General features: G+C 43.3%; 3 protein-coding genes across 3 annotated transcripts in view; 1 reads left to right on the top strand and 2 right to left on the bottom strand.

Annotated features, from left to right (window-relative positions):
* Positions 1–44: 44 nt before the first annotated feature.
* DERPC (DERPC proline and glycine rich nuclear protein) lies at positions 45–1667 on the bottom strand (the record flags this gene model as incomplete). Its single annotated transcript, XM_080829283.1, has 1 exon — positions 45–1667. The coding sequence occupies one exon, from the start codon at positions 1665–1667 to the stop codon at positions 45–47; it is 1623 nt and encodes a 540-aa protein (XP_080685409.1).
* Positions 1664–10415, bottom strand: CHTF8 (chromosome transmission fidelity factor 8; the record flags this gene model as incomplete). The annotated part of the gene is made up of 4 exons (XM_080829287.1): positions 10342–10415; positions 2669–2726; positions 2291–2408; positions 1664–1888 (listed from the first exon to the last, which is right to left on the bottom strand). The coding sequence occupies exons 2-4, from the start codon at positions 2689–2691 to the stop codon at positions 1664–1666; spliced, it is 366 nt and encodes a 121-aa protein (XP_080685413.1). The 5' UTR covers positions 2692–2726; positions 10342–10415.
* The window catches only part of UTP4 (UTP4 small subunit processome component), a gene marked incomplete at its 5' end in the record, with an annotated part of 36346 nt that continues 25301 nt past the window's right edge, over positions 10347–21391 (top strand). The window contains 6 exon segments of the mRNA XM_080829282.1: positions 10347–10478; positions 10481–10532; positions 11762–11868; positions 14862–15053; positions 16096–16180; positions 18060–18149. Coding sequence (XP_080685408.1) covers positions 10347–10478; positions 10481–10532; positions 11762–11868; positions 14862–15053; positions 16096–16180; positions 18060–18149 — 658 coding nt within the window.

Below are 21391 nucleotides of genomic sequence, written 5' to 3'. Positions count from 1 at the left end.
CACGGTGCTTGAAAACCAAAGTGGTCCTGGAGAGAAAACAGTGTTTAAGGGGGTAACATTCCATTTGGGTACATTGCAGCCATTGGACCCCCTGGTCTGGGGAAAGCAGCTGGGTTTGTGCCAGGGAGGCTCCCCACTCTAGGAAATGGGACCAAAGTCTTGCTCACAGGGCCATTCATCCTTGGAAAGGAAGATGGGTTTAGACCCAGGGTCCCAGTTGGCCTTGCAAAAGGACCTGGGTTGATACCCACAGGGCCTGCAGGAGAAGAGCCCAGGGGCCCAGGAGCTGACCTGGGGAAATTAACCTGACCAGGTCCTAATGGGCCAGTAGACCTTGGGAAGGCAGCGGGACTTGGACCCTGCAAGCCACTGGCCCTCGGGAAGTTAGCTGGGTTGGGGCCTAGTGGCCCAGAGGTTCTTGGGAAAATTGCTGGGCTTGAGCCCTGGAGGCCAGCAGACCTCTGGAAGGTAGATGGATTTGAAGCCAATGTGCCAGAGGACTGAGAGAAGGAAACTGGATTCAGCCCCCCTGAACCTGTCCCCCTTGGAAAGGGATTAGCATTTACCCCCATGGGCCCAGTTGGCCTTGAAAAATGAGCTGAATTAGGACCTAGGGGGCCAGGAGCTCTGGACATGGGAGATGGGTTTGGCCCTGGAAGGCCAATTCCCCGAGAGACAGGACCCGAGTTTGGGCCTATGGGTCCAGGTACTCTTGCCATAGAGGATGGGCTTGTGCCCATGTTTCCAGAAGCCTGTGAGAAAGCAGCTGAATTTGCTCCTAAAAGACCTGCTGCTCTTAGAATGGGGGCAAGATCTAGGCCTTGAGGTCCAGCCATTCTTAAGTTAAGACCAGATCCTGTGCCCAGGAGGCCACCTGCTCTGGTATCCATATTAGGGCCTGGGCCCAGGCCACTTGCCCTTGGGTTGGGCCCAAGGCCCGGGCCCAGGCCACCAGCCCTTGGGCTGGGCCCAAGACCCGGGCCTGGAAACATACCCGACCTCGGGGCAGGGTTTGTACCAACAAACCCTGACCTCAGATTAGGACTTGGTCCTGGTCCCAGGCCAACGGGCCTAGGATTAGGAGGACCATTCCCAGAAGTCAACAGGACACCTGCTCTCAGGTTGGGCCCAGACCCAGGGCCCATAGGGCCGCCACTTCTGGGGTCAGGACCTGTTCCCAGGAGACCACCTGACCTTGAGTTAGACATAGGACCTGGCCCTGGAAGACCCCCTAACCTTGGGTTAGACAGAGGCCCTGGACCTGGAAGAGCCCCTGCCCTAGGGTTTAGGGATGGCCCTGGGCCTGGGCCCAAGAGGCCACCAGGCCTCGGGAAAGAAACTGCACCTGCACCAGCGGGATTCATCCCTCTTGGAAAAGAAGCCATGCTTGGGTCACGAGCACCAGCAGGGAAAGGTGCTGGATTTGAAGCCAATGAGCCTGATGAGGTTGGAAAAGGCGATGGGTTCCTTGGAAATGGGGCCAGATTTCCACCAAGAGAACTGGATGCCATAAGGAAGGGATCAGAATTCATGCCTAGCGGGTGGCCTGTGTTCAAAACAGGACCACTCTGTGGTCCCAGGGAACCGTCGAGCCGTCCTCGAGGTGGCAACTGAGCACGAGTCCAAGGAGTTGGCCGCTCTCTAGGGAAAATCCGGGGTTCTTTCATACTTTCTTGGGGACGTTGGTGATAATGGGTTTGGGGCGAGTTTTGAAAAGGATCTTGTTTTTGATGAGTGCTGTCACCAGGTACCGGGTGCCAGTCTTGCAGCCAAGCTCATCAGAGTCCTGCTCCCCAGGAGTGTGTTTGACAAGGACAGCAAAAGGTTTCTCCAGATGGATGATTTTTCCATACAGGATATGATGCCCCACGATCAGCACAGGGATTCCCTTTGGCAGAACAAGAATGAAATGCCTGAGGTTCAGGGCAAGGTCATAATACTCAGGTGCCTTCTAGAGATGCTCTTAGCGAGCAATACCGGCACCTCCACTCCCTGGCATGACTCTACTGCTGTTTAAGAGCCGTATAAGGCAACCACCCTCATACCCTTTTTACTCTTTCTGGCCCCAGGTAAGAGAGTTTCCGCTTTTTAGAACTGTGATTTTTCCAGATTCCCCAAAGCTAAGTTTCCCTGCTGTTGCAGGGGTCAGGGGAGAACAAGCAGAGAGTTTAGATTAGCTAGACCTCGAATAACAAACCTGAGGGCAGTCCTCACTCTGGGTCCTGGGAGCACCACCTTGGTGTAGCTTGCTTTCCTGAGGCATTAGGCAGGGAAAGAAAAGTCCCCTCACCTCAGTGGTGTAATGTAGGTCTCCCAGGAGGTTTCCAGCTAATCCAGTGCTGTAGCGAGCCTCGATCTCCCCCTGTAGCTCCATCAGCACCCATTCTGCCAGGCCTCCAGCCCCAGCACTGCAAGCAAAGGGCTGGCGGTTACAATATTTTTGAGGGGTGAAGGATGAATAGTGTCCTACACCACCATTCAAGGCCCAAAGGAACTCCTTGCTGAGCACAAGTTCTTGGGAAATTAGGCAGTGCTAGGCACTGAACTACAGACGAAATGCAAGGATGTGTGCAATGCACCCTGAGGACCCTGATTCTTTTAGGAAAATGTCAAACCTACATAACCCTAATCATTCGAGCTAAACAAAAAAGTCTCAAAATGTACTCACCTGGAAATAACAATTTGCACCATGAGCTTTCCGTCTTTAAAAAGCAACTGAAAGTAAGCTGTAGAGGAAAAAAAAATTTAGGATAATAATAATGATAGCTAATATTTATCACGTACTGTGTGTGAAGCAGTTTTCTAAGTGCTTTAGACAGATTTTATTTCATTTCCCTAAAAATGTTATAAGCAGTAAATGTTTTTTTATTTGACACTGATACAACTGATACAACATTGCTTAAGATCACCACGGGTCAATAATGCTATGGAAAGGGGACGCCTGGGTGGCTCAGTTGGTTAAGCGGCTGCCTTCGGCTCAGGTCATGATCCCAGCGTCCTGGGATCGAGTCCCACATCGGGCTCCTTGCTCAGCAGGGAGCCTGCTTCTCCCTCTGCCTCTGCCTGCCTCTCTGTCTGCCTGTGCTCACTCTCTCTGACAAATAAATAAATAAAATCTTAAAAAAAAAAAATTCTTAAAAAAAAAAATAATGCTATGGAAAGTAAGGTCATGTACTTATTAGTCAACGAGCCAGAATGTGAACACAAAACATAACACTATAGCCCACACTGCTGACCACTATGCTAATCTGCCTTTCTCAAGAATGTTCTATTTTCTATTCTGCATGTTAAAAAAAAAAACAAAACCACTAAAGAATCTGGGGCACCTGGGTGGCTCAGTGGGTTTTAAGCCTCTGCCTTTGGCTCAGGTCATGATCTCAGGGTCCTGGGATTGAGACCCGCATCAGGCTCTCTGCTCAGCAGGAAGCCTGCTTCTCCCTCTCTCTGCCTGCCTCTCTGCCTATTTGTGATCTCTCTCTGTCAAATAAATAAATAAAATCTTTAAAAAAAAAAACAAAAAAACAAAAAACTCATTTAGATTTTACTTTTCCCGGTGGTGTTATAAAAATACAAATTTCATGTCTAACACTCTAGTGGTCTTTCAAGGTTCAAGGGACCTCCTTTAACAAAAGCCAATTAGCAAAAAAGTCCTTCAGGCAACTTTGGTGAATGGTAAGCAGCTATCTAACATGACTCTCATTATATGCCTTGCCTATCTTTCGCTGAGATATACCCGGACACTCAATCAACTTCCATTTTATGCAACAGTACCACCTGGTGGCAAGTTTGTGGTACTCTAAACGAATGGTTAAAATGATTATTTTTTGCCTGAGACAACTGGCTTCACTTGTCTTTCTAGGAACGGTGGATTCACAGGGGCCTGAGGGATGGGGGATCTAAACTACATGTTCTGGGGGCGCCTGAGTGGCTCAGTGGATTAAGCCTCTGCCTTCAGCTCAGGTCATGATCTCGGGGTCCTGGGATCGAGCCCCACATCTGGCTCTCTGCTCAGCGGGGAGCCTGCTTCCCCCTGTCTCTCTGACTACTTGTGATCTGTCTGTCTCTCTCTCTCTGCACCAAATAAATAAATAAAACCTTTAAAAAAAACAAAAAAATAAAAAAAATAAACTACATGTTCTGTGTAAGTGTTTCCAATAAATCAATGGGACTCAGTGGAAAGTTATTAGTCTAATGTCTGCCAATTGTAGCACTGTATGTTAATAGGTATAACTGTGCACAAGCTTAGCAAACACTGGATTAAAAAGTTAAACAGGTTTCTTGACTGATAATGTTAACCTTCATTTTGGATCTCCAGGGAAAAGTATATTGGCTTACAGGACAGAACTTCTCTATTCTTGAGCACCAAACATCCCTTGGGAACATACGGTCAGTCAATTCACCGGTCTTCAAATTCAAATATAAACAGTAGCTAAAACTTGCAGAATTTTTATTATGAGTCAGATGCTGTACAGGTCTAAGAACCTAGGCCACCTGTCTTTATCTATACTCATAATCAGTATGTTCCCAAAAGAAAACCTAGGCTCCCAAAAGAAAACCAAGCACTAGTGAGAATGAAAGACATCAAAGCATCAGGCAGGCACTGCAGACAGGAGAGCTGGTCAGAAGCACAATGGGGGATCAAGAAGGCATCTGTAAATCAGACCTTTTGAGAATAAATATGGGGGCTCAAGGGCAAAGGTCTTGTGACAAGATAAGGAGTCCCTACAATACCATCAACTGAACCAAAAGCACTTTTAAAATTCTTCTAAGGTTTCTTGAAAAAAGGATTACAATTTAAAATCGGAAGACTTAAAGTCAGGTTCCAGCCTGTAAGTGTAGAACTTTTCACTGTGTCATCATACACAAGTCACTTAATGACCGTAGAGCTAATACCTAGATTATCTGATTCATCAAACTACTGTGAAGACCACGTATATGCAAAATGGCTTAAAGACAGCAGCTATTTTTTTTTAAGATAATGGAAAAAGCAAATCGGTATTTCCACACTATAATTTTGACTATAATTTAGAGAATGGTAGGTATGTTTTAGCCATGAATCAAAAAAACCTCAGTAACTAGAAACTGAAGTTGGAAAGTTTCTAAAGGTTAACAAATGCATACAGACTAAAGGGTTCTTACAACCAAGCTCTTGATGACTGATAATGCACTAAATGTTTCTTGATGGATACAGTTATAGTAATACATAGGTAGTTTCTGAGAAGCAATTAAGTGTTCACACAGATAAGTTCTACAAAGATCACGACAGGGAAGGAAATCAATCTCTAAAGCCTTTGGAAACATGTCTGAGAGGAGTACCTATAGACTGTTTAAGGGCGATGCAGATATTTTCAGTGCATTCCGTATTTCCTGGACAGCTTCCTGTTGGAACAGGAATTCCCAACAGTGGCCCAAGGGGGGCAAAGGAAAACAGATGTCTGATAGCTGGATCAGAAGAGCTTTACCCACTTATATAGGAGGCCCTGCCTCAGAAGATCTCTCGATACTGGCAAACATCTAGGAATGCTCCTGAAAATACAAATTCTGGGGCCTACACGTTCACCATTCTGGGGCTGTCCCTAGTCAGAGTGGTCAAACCTATGCTAGTCCCACTGGGAAGCTGCAGATGTGAACACAAATGAAGTTTAGAACCACTTCTAAGGGTCTAGCTCACAGGAACCTGTAGACTGGCCTGGCTACATTTATGTACGTGGGAGTGTATTTACTGAGTTAGTAAGAAAGAGCAGAAGGCATTCTTTTAGCAAATTTTAAAATTCCACTTTAGGGGTGCCTGGGTGGGGCAGTTAAATGTCCAGCTCAGGTCATGATCTCAGGATTGTGAGACTGAGCCCCATGTTCAGCACAGAATCTACTTGAGTCTCTCTTCCAAAAAAAAAAAAAAAAAAAAAAAAAAGATTCTCTCTTCCTCTCTGCTCCCCAACTCATGCATGCATGCTCTCTCAAACAAATCTTCAAAATTCTACTTTAATGCCTTAAAATAGGCTATCACCTGAGTTTTATTATTCCTTTTCTTGCTCCTTGAGATAACTACTCTAGGCAACTGTTCTCAGGGCCAGAGCAGGTAGGTGTACCTGGGTACTTCATTGAGAACACACCTGATAGCGGTGACAGGGAATGTGTATTTCACTTAATGTGGAGTTGACTAAAAAGAATCTGGTAACATGCAGCCCCATCTGTCCCTATACTCTTGTCAGTAGGTAGGCAGCAGGAAAACAAAGAGCTGTTGTAGTGTAATACAAATCAAATCCTATTAGTAATGACAAATGTAACATTATATTTCCTATAAAAAAAAATTCTAAGTCTCCAGTCTCAACTAAGTCCAACAATGAAGACAAGTAGAACAATTTGTACATGTTTGTTCTAAGATATTGCTTGTACAAAAAATGCAGATTTATTAAAAACATCTGAAGACACAGCCTGAAAAATAGTCTATCAAACCATGAAACTAAAAGGAGTCAATGGAAGAGTTTGCTTAGCACCTCTCTCAACAGTCTGGAGTTTAATCCCAGATTTGGTGATGACCAACTTCTCTACAGTTAAAGAACACCAATTCTAGGCTGACAGTATGTGTAACTGTACAGCCAAGGAAAAATTTTGGCAATGTCACTTTTTGAAAGACATTTAATTCACTATACTTCAGAGTGGAGTCTCACCGGCCATAACTAGTGTAGACCTGGAGCAATGGAAAGTGGGGGAAAAACCCCCAAACTTCTTTCTCCTGAAATGATTTCAACTCCTTCCACCCCCATCTGTCAAAAAAGGAGGACCTTTTTTCCTGCTTAATTTTTCTGGGCCTTCACATCACCAAATAGACAATACAGTTTTATAGTCTTAACTTAGTCAAGTTTAGCTTTCTAAAGCAAACTTTTCTTAAAGTACTTTATATATCCTAATTAACTCTCAATATTTTCCTGTTTAAAAAAAAAAAAAAAAGGTCTTTTCTGGGGCTTCAAAATTTGTAGAAACAGCTTGCTCCAGATCATCCTGTCTTAAGACATGGAGGTCCTGCATAAAGTCAACACACTACTGCTTCTCAGGACAGTGGTCCAAGTAACTTTAAGACCCCAAACAAACGATAGCACAGCAAAAGAATCAGCATTTCAAAGCCAAACCAGAGTCACAATGGAACCCTACCCAAAATTCAAAAGACTGAAGTGGGAACTGTATCAATTTGGGACATACCTTATTTAACTTTTCTTTGACTTCTACCTCTGTTTTGAATTTAGTTACTATTATAGTTATTATGAAAAACCTGAAAAAAAAAAAGCCTGAAAAAAATCAGAGTACAAACACAATTTGAGAAGAAAAACCCAGGCAGAGTGCTGTAATACAAAAGTTTCATTTCTCCCATAGCTAAACTTCTGTGGACACTTAATCTGATTTTTTCATTTCATCGTTCAGAACAACTTTAATGATGTAAGCACTCTTATTCCCATTTTACAGATGAGGCAACATGCACTAAAGGTTAAGTAACTGGTCACATATCTAGGAAGTGGATGGGAACTTTAACCCCTCCATAATATGGCATCTCCAGCAGTCCTCTCCCACAGCCCCTCAAACACGTTTCTGTATAACTTTTGATTACTTTACAAAGATCAGCCTTTCTCATTTCTACAAAATGGCATGTAAGTAACCTATACAACTACCAACCAAAGTACCTATTGCATCTCTGGGGTAGGCAGTAAAAAACAAACAAGACTTTTTATCATATTCAATTGATGAGATTTAGATTTTTGAAATCTCTAGGGATCTACTCAATGTCATCTTCAAGATTCAAAACCAAATATAAGGCAAAATAAACCAAAAGAACAGAGAACATTCTTTGTCACTGATTCATTTTAATCTTCAACAAAATTCAGTCTCTTAGAATTTGCTTTCTGCATTGTTAAATGTTGAACTGTTAAAAGATTAGTAATGTCTTACAACAGAATGAATGAGCAATGATCCTCATAATGGTAACTGCCCCCAAAATATAATGTGGCGGAAGTGTAGTATGGATCCAATTAAACAGAACATATACAGCTTTTACCCAAACAAGTGGACTCAATGGTGATTAAAAATAAATTTTACTAGAACTAAGTAGTAGCTTATAAATTTTCATTACAACCTTTCATCTTGTATTTTCCTAAGATAGCCAATAAAGGGTTTAACTTTAGAATTCTTAACATAAAAATTCATTTTTTATTTAAAAAAATTAAACACATGACAAAAAGTTTTCAAACTGCTAGACCCACACTTAGCATTTACTGAGCTGTTACTCAGTCCCAGGGTCGGTTGTTTAGGAATGCAGTGAGAGCTCAACTTGTCAGACCTGGATTCTGTTACTTAGCCTATGTGTGACATGGGATTAATAATCTAACCTTTTAAGTTTCACTTTCCCCACCAATAAACTGGGCGTAAGAAAGAAACTATCCCAAAGGATTGTTGTGGAAACTTAACGAGGTTATGAATGGAAAGCCCTCAGCATAGTGTCTAAAACATGGTTAAGACTTTAGGATCAAACTACTTATTACTGGCTGGGAACATGGCATTTTCTCAGTATATGTTCAAAAGAGTATCTAAATTCTATACTGAATAATTATTTTAATGTTTATAGTGCATTAAACCTTCCTACAAAAGCAGCAGGTTATCAGAGTAAAACCAGGTTTACATGATGGGAGAACAATTCAAACATGACAGTCAAGTTTCACCAAACTGCATCAAGGACTAAGTTCTGAAAGTTTTCTTCTCTTTTCTCTAAAGACGACTATTTTTCTATGTGCCTTTCCATCAAATGAACAATTCAGGAAATTTTCATATACAAATGAATCAGATTATTTTTATTAGCAGTGTTATTGTGGTTTGTTACTCAAGGGGATGGTCTAAGTTTCAAAGGGAAAATCTTGTCTCCTGACAGGCATATGTCATTAAGTACTAAAATTCTGTTTCCAAATGAGAAGCTTGCTCCCCTCCAAAAAGGGGCTATGGAGGGTAGGTGGAAATGAATGCTTCCAAACTTTTCATTAGTGAAGAGTGTGTTCAAAAACATGTGTGGATACTATGCATACACGTGGTACTTTCCCATCACATTTTAGGATTCCCATGATGCGGGGAATCAATTACTGGTATTTGCAGACAATGGGTGGAAAAGATGGCTTCAGTCGATCTGAGTTACTCCAGTTTTCTCCATCTTCTGCTACTCTGCAGCCCCATCTCAACCCTTCCTTCTCTTACTGCGATGACCCCCTATCTTCCCCAAAGCCCCTCCTTTCTAGCCCGGCTTGAGGTCTCACAGTATGCTGGATTCTCCTCCCATCGACCCCCATCTTCTCCACCCTCTCCCCCAGCCCCCCCCCATCCCTTCATCTGGAGCTACAAACACTTCCTATGTCTAGTCCCGCCCACTTTCTGGGACTTCTCAATCCGCTTCCCCTCACTTCCCCAACCCCCTCCTATTCACCCCAGACTTTCGCTGGGACCTCCTACCAATCTATTTAACCCTTTCTCCTACCTCCCAAAGAAACTATTCTTTAAACTGCATTCCTCCACACCCCGCAAACCGTCCACCCTCCTCCCAAAGATTACTCTTTAAATGTTCTTCTACATCCTCACTCTCCAAATCGTTCCGTTCCCTCCTTAATCTCAAGTACTTAGCGCCTCCAGAACCCGAACCGACCCCACTCTTTAGTCTCTCACTCCGCCCACAAAAGAACCTGGATCACTCTTCCTCCTAACCATCTTCCCAATTATCTCTCCCAGCAGCTTCCCCCCGCGACTTAAAATGTCCCCTCGAACAAACCTCACGTTCCTACACCCCCAGGCCCCCCCTCCAAATCCCCTCTCTGATATTCCCGCTATTTCCTGGGTTCCAGTTCTACCACATTCCCGCACACCTCACGTTCTGGACTCCCTCCCCACCCGGGGAAGAGCCCCTTCCCGCACGTACCTCGAGGTTCCGGCCCGCGCCGCCCCCTTCTCCGTCCTCCGCCCGCGCTCGGCCACCCTTTCCGCTCTTCTCACGCTCCGCCCCTCTCACTCCCTTCCTTCCCTCCGCCTTCCGTCTATACACCGCTCCCTTCCCCCACAATTCCCTGCCCTCCCACCCCGGGGGCCCCTCTGGGTTTGCCCCCACCTCTCCGCGGCTCTCCGCGCTCCCCTCCCCCTTCCCGGCCGCCCCTCCCCCGCCCGCCGCTCCCCGCCCCTCGGCTCGCCATTCTTCTTCTCGAGCCGAACGCCCCACCCGGCCCCAGCTCCCTAGCTTCCCACTCCCTCGCACCCTCACCCCCATCCCCGACTCAGCCCTCGCTCCCCGCGGCCTCCCGCGCCCCCCGCCCGCGGCCTGACCTGCAATGGCGGCCGCCGAGCGCGGCGCCGCGCGGCCAACGGGCGACAACCGAACCTCCCGCCGCCGTCGCCGCCGCCGCGAGCACTGCCTGCGCACTTCCGGCCTTGCGCCGCAAGCACTTCCGGGGCAGAGCACGCGAGCGCGCGCGCACGTGGGCCCGCAGCTGAGAGAGGCGAGTCCCCATCGGTAGGTAGGTGAGTTGGGGAAGGGGTATGGGAAGCTGTTGGGAGATGAAGGAATTTGATGGGGTGCGGCCTGCCCTAGGCCGACGCCGGTGGAGCTCGCACTTCCCCCTGTGCGGAGGCCTGATGGAGGCTACTCCGTAGATTCCCAGAGAGGGAAGGGGCGGCGGAGTTGTAGCGCGCGCTTCAGACGCCCTTTTAGCCGGGCCGGGCCGGGCCGGGCCAAACGCAGCTGCTTTGCCCGCGGCTTCCTAACCTTGAAGGAAGAGTGAGGGCCGAACCAGAGTCGGCCCCTATCTTCGTCGTGTGTGTGTTTGCGATGCCGGGGAGGGGATAGTTGACAGATGCCAGACTAAGTCCCGTTGCTTCCTTTCCTTGAGGGGCTCTTGGTTCTTCCTGCCCCGTCAGCCTCACTTCACTACTTTAGCTTGAGTCTGTAATTTGAAAACTTAACGTGCTGTAAAGTTAGGGAGAAGTGTTCGCTAAAATGCAGATGCCTAGTCCTCCTCCCCCACCCCCATCCTCCCCCAACCAAGAGATTGGAACTCTGGAGCTGTGGAATGGGACCCAGAATCCTGCATTTAAAAAAAAAAACATACATTTTTCCAGATGATTTTGATGCAGGAGTTCTGCGGCCCTGATATCGAGAGACTGATTTAGGCTGTCAATATTTCTTGCTTCTTGAGAGTGTTAATGGTGTTTACCCTCCTCTTCACGCCCCACCCCCGCCAAGAAACCTCACACACAAAAGATAAAGGAGTTTCTGCCTCGAATACAACTCGTCAGCACGATGTGCCTCCCTTCCTTTAAGTGTGTACCCCCAATTAGAGAACGAGGTTATTTTCAGTTTTTTGTCACCTCTCTTTCCCAGAGTACTTTCTTCAGGTAATTGGCAGGATTGTTAAGAGTCTGGGACATGCGCTATATGTTGATCTTTTCATTTTTAGCTGAAGCATCCTGTGCTTCTGGGGATTTCATAGATTCTTGTGTGGGGTGTGAAAACATCGTTGCTTAGCTATTTAGAAGTGAACCTCAGTGAGATACAGTTGGACTCTTCCATCCAGCATGGTGATAATAATAAATAATATACCTGAGATGCTGCTGTTAACACTAAGAAGAAACAATACATGTGACGTACTGCTGTTAACATTTAACAATAATGACTCTTTCCCCCCCCCTACAGGAATGGGTGAATTTAAGGTCCATCGAGTACGTTTCTTTAATTATATTCCATCAGGGATCCGCTGCGTGGCTTACAATAACCAGTCAAACAGATTGGCTGTTTCTAGAACAGATGGCACTGTGGAAATTTATAACTTGTCAGCAAACTACTTTCAGGAGAAAGTAAGTCATTTGGAAGCCTGATTCGGTGTTGCTGAGTTAATTTTCTTAAGTTCAGTTCTACATCTCATATGTCTTTTGTATTCAAAGAAATCAAAAGAAAGTGACTCTCTCTGGAGTTGTTTAGAACTATGTAACTTGTGTAGTTAATATGCAGTCTCTTGTCTGAGCTCAAAGTTTTGAGCTGTGTAATGTCAGAAAGATACTATCTAGGGGTTGTGGTGGCTCACTGTCATCTGGAAACTGAGATTTGCTGGATCTTTTGGGCACAACAAAAAAGGAAGCTGTTGGGGTACCTGGGTGGCAGTCGGTTAAGCGCCTGCTTTCGGCTCAGGTCATGATCCCAGAGTCCTGGGATCAAGCCCCACATCGGCCTCCGTACTCAGCAGTAAGCTTGCTTCTCCCTCTCCCACTGCCTCTGCTTGTGTTCCCTCTCGCTAGCTGTCTTTCTCTCTGTGTCAAATAAATAAATAAAATCTTTCTTAAAAAAGGCGGAGGGGGGAAGCTTTTAGGACCATTGCTTTATATCTGTCTCTGCACCACTGCAACTTTGGTAAGGTGGCATTTCCTGCTGGGGTTGTCAGTGCCCATTTCGTTGTCAATTCAGAAAAAACCATGAAACATCTTAGTATCAAACTTTCTTGTGACTTTATGGTAGGAAGATGGATTTCTAAGTTCATCTGTCTGAGAGAATGTAGACCTAAATGCCTATATGTGGGATTAAAGAGGAAAATACTGTTTGGGTGTATGCAGAGGGCTATTAAAGCAGCATATTTTTCAAAGGCACTGATTACTGATTTTGGGTGCAACAATATAATTCATTTCACATATATTGTGTTATGCGTCCTAGGCACTGAATGGATGCCTGTGAACGGATAGATAGATGAATTCAGTGCCCAGCAGCCTAGTACTTGGAATTTAGGCATTCTGCAATTGTTTCTAAATGAGTGAGTGGCAAGTATTAGGCATTATGACAAGTGTCAGAGGCCCTACCTTGAAGGAGCTCAATGTCCAGTGTGGGAAATATGAGTATACAGTTTCCAAACAGGTAAATTTTATGGTAAAGCTAAACACAGACATTGAATCTTAGTGGGGCATTGCCTTACTCTGATGATGTGGGTTTAGGAATCCTGGAAAGGGGTGACTTAATGGAGTTGACCCTGGAAGAACCAAAAGAGTTAGAAAATTGGTCATCACCGCAAATAGGCCAGATTCTATACTATGAAAAATGTGCTATGCTACTTGCTTGTTGCACTCTGGATATTTCTTGTCATTATGATGATTAAAATTATATAATAGTTCATATGTTTGTTTAATGTTTTTCTTCCCCACTAAACTTCAAATTGAGACTGTCACTGATACTGATAACTGTATTCCCATCATTTAGTAAGGGCCTAGTACAGAGCCACTCCTGAGTTAATATTTGTTTAAAGAGTGTTTCAGTCATTCTTTACTGAGTGTCTCTTATTTTTTTTCACTCTTCTTTTTTCAACAGTAATCAATTGATTCTAATCTTTTGCTTTCTCCATAGTCCCTTCCCTACTATTGTTAACAATAGAGAGGAAAAATTGTACCTGCTCAGTCCCTTTCGTGCTGAGCAGATTTAAGAATAAAATGCCTTGATATATATGAAAACTTTTTTTTTAAAGATTTTATTTATTTAGAGGCGCCTGGGTGGCTCAGTGGGTTAAGCCTCTGCCTTCGGCTCGGGTATGATCTTGGGGTCCTGGGATCGAGCCCCACATCAGGCTCTCTGCTCAGCGGGGAGCCTGCTTCCCCCTCATTTGACAGAGAGAGAAAGATCACAATTAGGCAGAGAGGCACGCAGAAGTAGAGGGGGAAGCAGTCTCCCTGGTTGAGCAGAGAGCCTGATGCGGGGCTTGATCCCAGGACCCCGAGACCATGACCCGAGCCGAAGGCAGAGGCCTAACCCACTGAGCCACCCAGGCACCCCAACTCTGAAAACTTTTTTAAGTGTTAAGAAAACACTTAGAAATCTGAGACTTGAATGAAACACTGGATTGAGCTACATTGTTTATTATTTTTAAATTTTTTATTTTAAAAGTTTATTCCTTTTTTTTTTTTTTTTTAAATTTAGTTATCTCTACATCCACCCAATGTGGGGCTCAAATTCACGACCTTGAAATCAAGAGTCTCATGCTCTTCTGACTGAGCCAGCCAGGTGCCCCCATTTATTTTATTTAAAAAAAATTTTAGGGGTGCCTGAGTGCCTGTCTGCCTTTGGCTCAGGTCATGATCCCAGGGTGCTGGGATCGAACCCCACATTGGGCTCCCTGCTCAGCGGGAAGCCTGCTTCTCCCTTTCCTACTCCCCCTGCTTGTGTTCCCTTTCTCGCTGTCTCTCTCTCTCTCTCTCTGTTAAATAAATAAAATCTTAAAAAAAAATTTTAATGGTAAAATTGACATTATAAACAGCATGAATTTAAAGTATATACATTGGGGCGCCTGGGTTGCTCAGTTGGTTAAGCATCTGCCTTGGCTGAGGTTACGATTCTGAAGTCCCAGGATGGAGCCCCTCATTGGGCTCCCTGCTCAGTAGAGGAGTCCGCTTTTCCCTCTCCCTGTACTCCTCCCCCGCTCGTCCTCTCTCTCCCTGTCTCTCTCAAATAAATAAAATCTTTAAAAAAGGAAAAAAGTATATACATTGATAACTTTGACATACATAAACTTTTGAAACCATCACCCAGTCAAGATAGTTTCAAAAGTTTAATTGGATATGTCAAATAGAGTTGTATACAAACTTTATTTTACTGGAAAGGTTTTGCAGAAAAATTCTTAGAGAAACAAAACCAACTGTATAGTTAACTAAAATTTGAATCTAAAAACAAAATCTTAATTAATATGACCTGATAGAATAAAGCCCCACACTAGTTATTTCTAGAGAAGTGTTTTAATTATTACCTTGTTGCCTATGACCACTCAGTGCTGCTAGCTGATTAATTCATGGTGGGTTGACAAGTTATGATGTTTCTGTAGTTTTTTCCAGGTCATGAGTCTCGGGCTACAGAAGCTCTGTGTTGGGCAAAAGGACAGCGACTCTTTAGTGCTGGACTCAATGGAGAAATTATTGAGTATGATTTGCAGGCATTAAACATCAAGTATGCCGTGGATGCCTTTGGAGGACCCATTTGGAGCATGGCTGTCAGTCCCCATGGTTCTCAGCTTTTGGTCAGTAAGCAAGTATTGGTAATTTTAAAGATTTTATTTCTCAGTAATCTCTGTGACCCAGTCTGGGGCTTGAATTCACAACCCTGAAATCAAGAGTCCCACGCTTTACCGACTGAGCCAACCAGGTGCCCCAACTATTAGTAATTTAAAGCAAGATTTCTCTTGTGCGTACAGAGAAGTTTCTTCTCTGTGTTCACAGGAGGGTAAAGTTAAATTATGTTATGATGTGTAGCAACTCCAGTCTGATGTAGATTCCAGCAGCCCCAATAAAAGATTGGAGTTGATACTGAGAGTTAAAAATCACTTGTCCTTTTGCATCCTTTCTGCTGCTACTTTGGACCTCATTTATTCATTTATGAAATGAGAGGCTTAGTTTGGTTCAGCATTTCTCAAACTGTAGTTGGAATTGGGAGCTGTGGAAACTGTTTTTTGTTGTCTTGTGCTTTATGTTTTATGGTATATATCATTTGAGAATATGGCATGTTAATGTGAGATCCCTCCATAGATTCACAACACACTAGTGTCTGTTAAAAATTCTGGGAGGTCCTTCCACAAGTTAACTTATGGAACTATGTTTTGCCACAGTGTTTCTCAAAAATTGTTTGAGTGCAGACTGAGAAGACATGCCCCCCCATTATTAAAATGTGTGCTTCTAGATATTTCATTTTCTGGGATAAGTCTATGATTCTTGTTTGATTTACACTGATTTATAAAATATTTTGATGTGTCTCTATTTAGGTTGTATAGTTAATGGGTCTTTTATTTAGGCCATGGGTCTCTAGAAGATATGTGCTGTGAAAATCCTACTTTTTTTCCATGTTCTCTACAGGAATCGGGTCACCGATTAGCCTGTTTTCTAGCTAGGACATGAAGGCTGCCAGGAATACACTATCAGTTTCTTGGTACCAATAAGTTTTTTCTTCGCTTACATAGTATTTTTCTCTTTCACAGCAGGTGACAGCTTTAGGGAAGAAATGTTTATGTTTATATTTAGTTATACAAAATGCTTGTCTTTTCTGTTTTCTGTTTCTCTCTTTAATAGGTTGGCTGTGAAGACGGATCTGTGAAGCTGTTTCAAATCACTCCAGACAAAATCCAGTTTGAAAGAAATTTTGATCGACAGAAAAGTAAGGGTCATTTTTGGTGGGGCAGTGAGTGGCCTTAAGAAGTTAGGTTTCTGTGCTGCTGGGGATAGGCTGTTTTCCCATGCATCCAAGTAATATTTTATCCATATGCTGACTTATCTGAATATAGGATATGTGCTCAAAGCTGTCCCTCACTCAGGCTTTCTTTATCCTGTAGCATAGTTATGATCACCTGCTTTAGTATTATAGAAAACTAGAGATCCAAAATAGGAAAGCTAGTGTTTTGTATAAGTCACTTGGTTAATTCTCACTTATTTTCATTTTGAAGTTTTAATGTTGTGCATAAAGTCTTAAAACTAGAATTTTTAAACAATTACTTATGTTCCACCTAGACCAGTTGACACTGACTTCTAGGGCAGGGGTTGGCAAACTTTTTCTGTAAAGATAGCAGGTAGTAAATATTTTAGGTTTTGCCTTCCATACACTCTGTCAACTCTCATTCCATAAAAGTAACCGTAGATAGTAGTTAAACAAATAGGTATGGCTCTGCTTTGGTAAAACTTATTTATGAAAACGATTAGTGGGCCTCATTTGGCTGTTGGGCCGTAGCTTGCTGACCCTTCTAGAGAATAGTACCTGTCCTATGTATTCTGTGTCCATTAGTAATATTGATTATCTGCTAGTCTGATTCCTTCTGTTTTATTTTTAAGTAGTCTCCATACCTATCATGGGGCTCAAACCTACAGCCTCAAGGTCAGGAGTCACATGCTCCACGGTGTGGGTGTTCCTCTTTTTTTTTTTTTTTTAAAGATTTACTTATTAAAGCGCATGAGCAGAGGGAAGGGCAGAAGGAAAGAGAATCTCAAGCAGACTTCCTGCAGATCAGGGAGCCTGACATAGGGCTTGATCGCACGAACCCAAGTTCATGACCTGAGTCAAAAATTAAGAGTCTGACACAACCAACTAAGCCACCCAGGTGCCCCTTGGGTGTTCTTTTTTTTTTTCCCCTTTAAATATTTTATTTATTTGATAGATTTATTTTATTTTTTTTCCCTTTAAATATTTTATTTATTTATTTGATATCACAAGTAGGCAGAGAGGCAGGCAGAGAGAGAGGAAGAAGCAGGCTCCCTGCTGAGCAGAGAGTCCGATGCGGGGCTCCATCCCAGGACCCCAGGACCTCGACCTGAGACGAAGGCAGAGGCTTTAACCCATTGAGCCACCCAGGCGCCCATCTTTTTTAATTACAAAAATGATATAATGCTTATTCAAAATTTGTGTGTTTAGCCAAGTGTGAAAGAGAAAATAAATATCTCTTCTGTTCTGTAAGCAGTAGTAGATTTTGGAAGTATTGGATTACTTCCAAAGATTTTGTATATTTGTATGAACAACTACACGGGAGTGCTTGTGCTTGTTTTTTCACTTGGTATAGCACAGATACCCTTCCATGTCAATCATGCCAGTCTGCATGGCATTGCATTTTATTGTGTTCTATAATTTATTTAATCAAACTCCCTATAATCAGGGCAGCAATGCGTATTCCAGTATACATATTTCTGAACACTCTTGCAAGTGTTTCTCCTTGATTAATTTCCAGTGCAATTGCTGAGCCAAATATGCACCTTTAAATTTTATTAGGTTAGTGACAGATCATCCTCAAAAAGTTGCGTTTCTTTACACTCCTTTCAACCATTTCTACATTGTTAAGGTAATATTCTTCATATACTTTGTTATGATTCCAAGGTAGAGTTGTTACTCATCTATTATGAAACATTGTAAAATGTTCTTAACAGGAGTGCAGTAGATGAGAGCTAAGATTGTAGAATACTAGCCTTGTAGATAGTGGTCAAAGGAGAACTCAGGTACCTTTTACTGTACATTTATGTGTATGTCTTTCTCTTTTTCTCATACAACTCCCAAGGTCGCATCCTGAGTCTCAGCTGGCATCCCTCTGGTACCCACGTTGCAGCTGGCTCCATAGACTACATTAGTGTGTTTGATGTCAAATCAGGTGACTGTTTTTCTAAGTTCGGTTGGGTTTTGGGTCTTGTTTGTCAGATTCGCATTGGTGGTTTCCAAAACCTTAAGCCTTTGTGCTTTCAGTGACCCTTAGGGCCTAACATCTTATTAACCTTGTGAAATGTTAGCCATGAATTTCACTCCTTTCTTGGATTGCTACTGCTGGTTTTGGGGGAATCCTGGTTATTTGATGGGATATGTATGTTTTATCTACTAAGAATTCACCCTTGAGCAATATGACATTTACTACAAATGATCAGTTAGAATATCTATTTATATATACCAGGCCTTGGTAAAAGTAGATGCCTCTCTTTGAGGAACATAAGGTCTTAGTGGCATAATTGGTGAGGCATGAGATCAGAAAGGTAGAGAACCATATACTTTCTTAATTCTTGGCCTGCAGAATTGGCTTATGGAATACTAAAGTGATGAGTTCAGCTTGTTAGGTGGGCCCATCTGTATGCCCATCCAAAGATGGGAAGTAAAAACAGGTCAGGTTTGTGTCATTTTTCTTTTTCCTCCATGTTTAAACAAATTTTTTATTGTTACCTGTTGTACATGCATAGTCAAAGGACTCCTTTTGGGTTGTTAGAAAGAAGCAGGAGTCCCCCAATATTCCTTCTCTCACTCCTCAAAGACAACCATCTATAACTTTTAGCTAATTTCTCTGGTGTTTCTGGTGTGTGTATATATATATATACACACACACACGCACACACATGTATGTATGTACGTTATCAGTCTTACTGATTCATCCTCAAATTTTTCCAGTTGTATAAATTAGGTTCGGATATATCTGGTTTTCTTTCTACCACTTTTATCTTGAATGATTCTCTCCCCAGAGCCTTCTGACCTCCAGTCTAGTGTACCAGTTTCTGGTCCTGCTGTACCTCTGTAGGTCTTGAACCCTGATTTCTGTCATTCCGTGGATCTTCTTTTCTTCTCTCTCAGGTAGAATCCCCTGTTCCATTCAGTTTCCTGGTTTATTCCTTTGTTTGGTAGATCATGAGAAGGGGTTCATGAGAAAGAATTCTAGGTCAGAAATTATTTTTCCTTAGAACTTCAGTTTCGAGTATTATTATGAAATCTGATGCCATTCTGGAAGATCTTTTGTATAGGTTTTTTGGTTTGTTTTTCCAAGGAGCTTTTAGGATCTTACTTACTTACTGTCCTGAAATGTAATAGTTAGGTTTCTTGATGTGTGGATCCATTAATATCAATTGTATTAGATACTTGGTGGATTATTTTATTTTATTGTTGTAAAGATTTTATTTATTTATTTGACAGGCAGAGATCGCAAGTAGGCAGAGAGGCAGGCAGAGAGAGAGAAGGATCCAGGCCCCCCGCCGAGCAGAGAGCCTGACGTGGGGCTCGATCCCAGGACTCTGGGATCATGACCCGAGCCGAAGGCAGAGGCCTTAACCCACTGAGCCACCCAGGCACCCCATTGGTAGATTATTTTAATCAAAAAACCCAGTTTTCAGTTCTTAAGAGAATTTTTTTTTTTTTAAGATATCATTTATTTATTTGACAGAGCACAAAGAAGGGGAGCAGCAGGCTCCTCACTGAGCAAGCAGCTGATGTGGGGCTAGATCCCGGCACCTTGGGATCATGACCTGAGCCAAAGGCAGAAACTTAATCGACTGAGCCACCCGGGCGCCTTCCCCCCCAACTTTTTAAAAGATTTATTTACTTTTTTTAGAGAGCGAGAGTGCGATGGGAGGGCCAGAGGGAGAAAGAGTCCCAAGTTGACTCTTGAGCTGAGTGCAGAGCCTATTACAGGGCTCAATCCCAGGACCTGTGCCGAAACCAAGAGTTAGATGCTTAACCAACTCCACCATCCAGGTGCCCCTCAGCTATTAATTTAAGAATTTTCTCCAGAGCACGCTAGGCATCCCTTGTCTTTATCTGTAAATCCTGTTAACTGAGCTTTTCATTTCTGCCGTTTTCAGAGTTCTTGTTTGTTTCCTGAGGGTTCTTTTTTATAGCATTCTTTGTTTCATTGTATACAGACTTTTCTTTCTGAGGTTATTCAGGATATTTGTCAGGTATTCTTCACTCTGGGTGTTTTCTCCCTGGTATTTATTTTTTTCTGGTAGTCTCCCTGGCCTCTGCCTTTCATATTCAGGCTTTGCTCACATGTCTCTGATTACCTTCCTTACCACATGAGTAGAGCTGATTGCTCATGGGTTTCATTGAAGAATGATCTGGCTGGAGTCTTATTTTGGGGAACCTCCAAAGACATTGGCTTTTTTCTTTTTTCTTGGGCTGGTCATATTTCCCAGAAATGTGTTTTATTCTTATGCCTGGTGATAATAAGTTTGGTCATCAGCATTCTGAGAAGAAAACTGGTGTTCTCAATGTTCAGTTAATAAATTTTCACCTTATCTATTTTCCGTATAGTAATCCCAACTTCAGTTGTGCCTGATCTCTCTTTTCGGAGAATGAATCTCCATTCTTCCTTGAGGTCAAGTTTGGGAGTTGCCTGGCTTTTCAGTTAGCAGATAGTTACCTGAAAGATCTATAAGTTGCTTTTTTTTTTTTTTGAAGAGTTTATTTATTTACTTTAGAGAGACTATGAGAGGGGAGAGGGTCAGAGGGACAAGCAGTCTCCCTGCTGAGCAGGGAGCCCGATGAGGGACTCGATCCCAGGACTCTAGGATCATGACCTGAGCCAAAGGCAGTCGATTAACCACCTGAGCCACCCAGGCGCCCCAGATCTATAAGTTTCTTTCTTTTTTTTTTTTTTTTTAAAGATTTTATTTATTTATTTGACAGACAGAGATCACAGGTAGGCAGAGAGGCAGCCAGAGAGAGAGGAAGGGAAGCAGGCTCCCTGCTGAGCAGACAGCCAGATGCGGGGCTCGATCCCAGGACCCGGGATCATGACCTGAGCCGAAGGCAGAGGCTTTAACCCACTGAGCCACCCAGGCGCCCCTATAAGTTTCTTAAACATAGTTTCAACCAGTTTCTCTTTTTCATTCTACTTTCACTTCTTTTTCCAGTTTTCGGGGTCACCACAGTTCCTGAGTCTTCTGAGGATTTCATGGTATAGATCAAGTGGCTTCTTGGTTTTACTACTGTTGACTTGAGACTTAGTTTTAGGGCTCTGGTATGTCAGTTACTACTCTGTTTCCTTTTTCATTCCCAACACATTGTCAACTGTTGTCTTCTCTCCCTTTTTGCTGGGGTTTTAGAAAAGAGCCAACTGTAATACACGTTGCTTTTAGGCAG

This window comes from Martes martes (genome assembly GCF_963455335.1).
Source record: "Martes martes genome assembly, chromosome: 17".
In the NCBI taxonomy this organism is placed as follows: Eukaryota; Metazoa; Chordata; class Mammalia; order Carnivora; family Mustelidae; genus Martes; species Martes martes.
The sequence above is the reverse complement of the archived record's forward strand: the minus strand, read 5'-3'. Positions and strand labels throughout refer to the sequence as shown.